The sequence below is a fragment of the Silurus meridionalis genome, chromosome 12 (genome assembly GCF_014805685.1).
Source record: "Silurus meridionalis isolate SWU-2019-XX chromosome 12, ASM1480568v1, whole genome shotgun sequence".
Lineage (NCBI taxonomy): Eukaryota > Metazoa > Chordata > Actinopteri > Siluriformes > Siluridae > Silurus > Silurus meridionalis.
Window position 1 is genome coordinate 2976599 of NC_060895.1, and position 2500 is coordinate 2979098.

Genomic DNA, 2500 nt, shown 5'->3' on the forward strand with positions numbered 1-2500 from the left:
TGTGTGTATATGTCTGTGTGTATGTATGTATGTGTGTGTGTGTGTGTGTGTCTGTGTGTGTGTGTATATATACCTGATTCAGTCTCTTCCACAAGTTGAGAACAGGTGAGAGGCCACTCGCCCACAGCTCTCTGTCGAACTTTGACCCTGCAGTCACTGACCTGCTTAGAATCCTTAGCTGTGAGATTACCTACACACACACACACACACACACACACACACACACACACACACACACACACAGGTAAGCTGAAAAAAACTAACAAACTCCCAGAAGAGTTCCAAACTAGGTCACAGTGGATCATGATTACACACACACACACACACACACACACACACACACACACACACACAGACCGTGTACCTGTGTGCTGGTGATGCGCTGAGCAGAACGCTCAATGTTGGCAGGAAGTCCAAAAAAACTCGGCTTATCATCCTCGGGAAGACCGGCCACCACACGCTGATAATCCTACACACACACACACACACACACACACACACACACACACACACACACACACACACTTTCTGAACATTTCTTCAGGACTAAATGTTTGGACAGATCCAGGCCTAAAGATCATGGATAGGAAGGAAGACTAAGTCCTGTGGACCAGACCAGACCTAAATTAGACCCCACATACATTATAAGGACAAACATTGAGTCTTAATTTGCTCGTATAAGGAGCTCTACTCATCTGGGAAGACACTCCACTAGATTTTGTGGAGATTTGGGACGGCAGGATTCAGCGATTCGCATGAAATTTAACGACGTGATGCAACGATTTAAAGTTTGCGTCAGTTACAAGTTTGCATTTGTGTTACAATGCGTCGTTTTTAACACATTTGCATCGATGTACTTATATATCACAATATCACTGCTTCATATGCATCTTTAATGTATCGTATCGTCGGTTATGTATCGAATCGCATTGGCCTCGGTTTTTGATGATGCACAACCCTAATGGAGATTTGTGATATTTCATCCATCCACAAGGGTGTGAGAGTAAAGTCAGATACTGATGGAGGTGAGCTGAGGAGGCCTGGGGTGATGATCTGATTCATCTTCTGCTATAGAGCTCTGACCTCAATTTTAAAATCTTCCAACCCATGTACACTATATCTTCTTGGAGCTGGCATTCAGGAACATTGTCACATCATCATGCTGAAACAGGTTCGGGTCTGCTAATTCAAGTGAAGGGAAAATTTCAAGCTCGCATCCAAGGACGTCTTATAGAACTGTGTGTCTCTGAGTTAGTGGGAACATTTTGGGGAAGAGCCTCGAAACAAATCAGGTGTCCTGATTCTTTTGTCTGTAGAGTGTAGTAGAGATATATAGGAAGCGGAAATGTCATGTTGGAGTGTAAATCGATTTTAAAAAATCTAAGCGAGGATGCAGGCTATAGTAATGTGTCATATGTGGAAGGGGGCGGGGCTTCCAGGGCGTGTCTATTAACAATGGCAAAAATCGGAACAAAAAAAAAAAAAAATTTATTTTGACCAAAATTGAGTGTGTTTCTCTTTCTAAATGAATCCCAATTACTTCCTCACCAGTGTTAGATGATTAACCTCCTTGTGACATTTATCTGTGTGTGTGTGTGTGTGTGTGTGTGTGTGTGTGTGTGTGTGTGTGTGTGCGCATGCTCTCACCGCTGTGCTGCAGGAGTTGGGCAGGTTGATCTGAGGTGGGAAAGCGGAGGTAGTGTGTGTGCGCGAGTGTGTGAGGGTCTTGTTGCTGAAGAAGCGGTGCAGGTACGAGCGCAGCACTCGGAGGTCGCACACGTTGTCCACGCGTCCACCGTAGATGGCGCTTTCCAACAGACCGTGTACGCGGTCCCACTGAAATGCCTTGCCTCCTACACACACACACACACACACACACACACACACACACACATATATATATATATAAAAATTAACGGTGTAGCGGTAAACAAAATTTACATTTCGGTATTTACTTCGTTGTTTAGGTCATGGTTTGGGTCAATTCCTGTACATGTGTGGGGGAAAAATGCAAAACATAAAATTGCTTGTCGTTATTTTTATTAACTCGGTTTATTATTAAAAACATTTGCGATTATCAGCGGTTTAAATTTTCAGAACAATTCAAAAATGTTCCTGCTTGGTTAAAAATATTTTTTATATTTGATAAAAAATAAAATATATCAAATGAACGCAGTACTCTTTTTTATCATCTTGATTACATTGGCGCAAATTAAATGGATTAAATAAAATGTAATTAAAGTTTACATTTGTTAAGACCCCTGTAAGGGTCCTTGTAAAACACACGTAAACATACACACACACACACACACACACACACACACACACATTTTATATATATATATATATTTACATGTGTTTTACAGGTTATTATATATACACAGTATATATATTCCGTTGGAGCGCCTTTAGCTTTGATGCTTTGATTACATCACGCGTTCACCGTGGCATCGCTTCATTCTTTGGGCACATAACGCTGCTGAACCGAAACCTGACCGAC

The 2500-nt window shown here is 41.8% G+C and overlaps 1 protein-coding gene across 1 annotated transcript in view; it reads right to left on the reverse strand.

The window, feature by feature from the left end:
* The window catches only part of LOC124394184 (cytoplasmic dynein 2 heavy chain 1), a 54707-nt gene that overhangs the window by 3768 nt on the left and 48439 nt on the right, over positions 1-2500 (reverse strand). Inside the window, 3 exon segments of the mRNA XM_046862311.1 lie at positions 74-190; positions 365-469; positions 1648-1853. Coding sequence (XP_046718267.1) covers positions 74-190; positions 365-469; positions 1648-1853 — 428 coding nt within the window.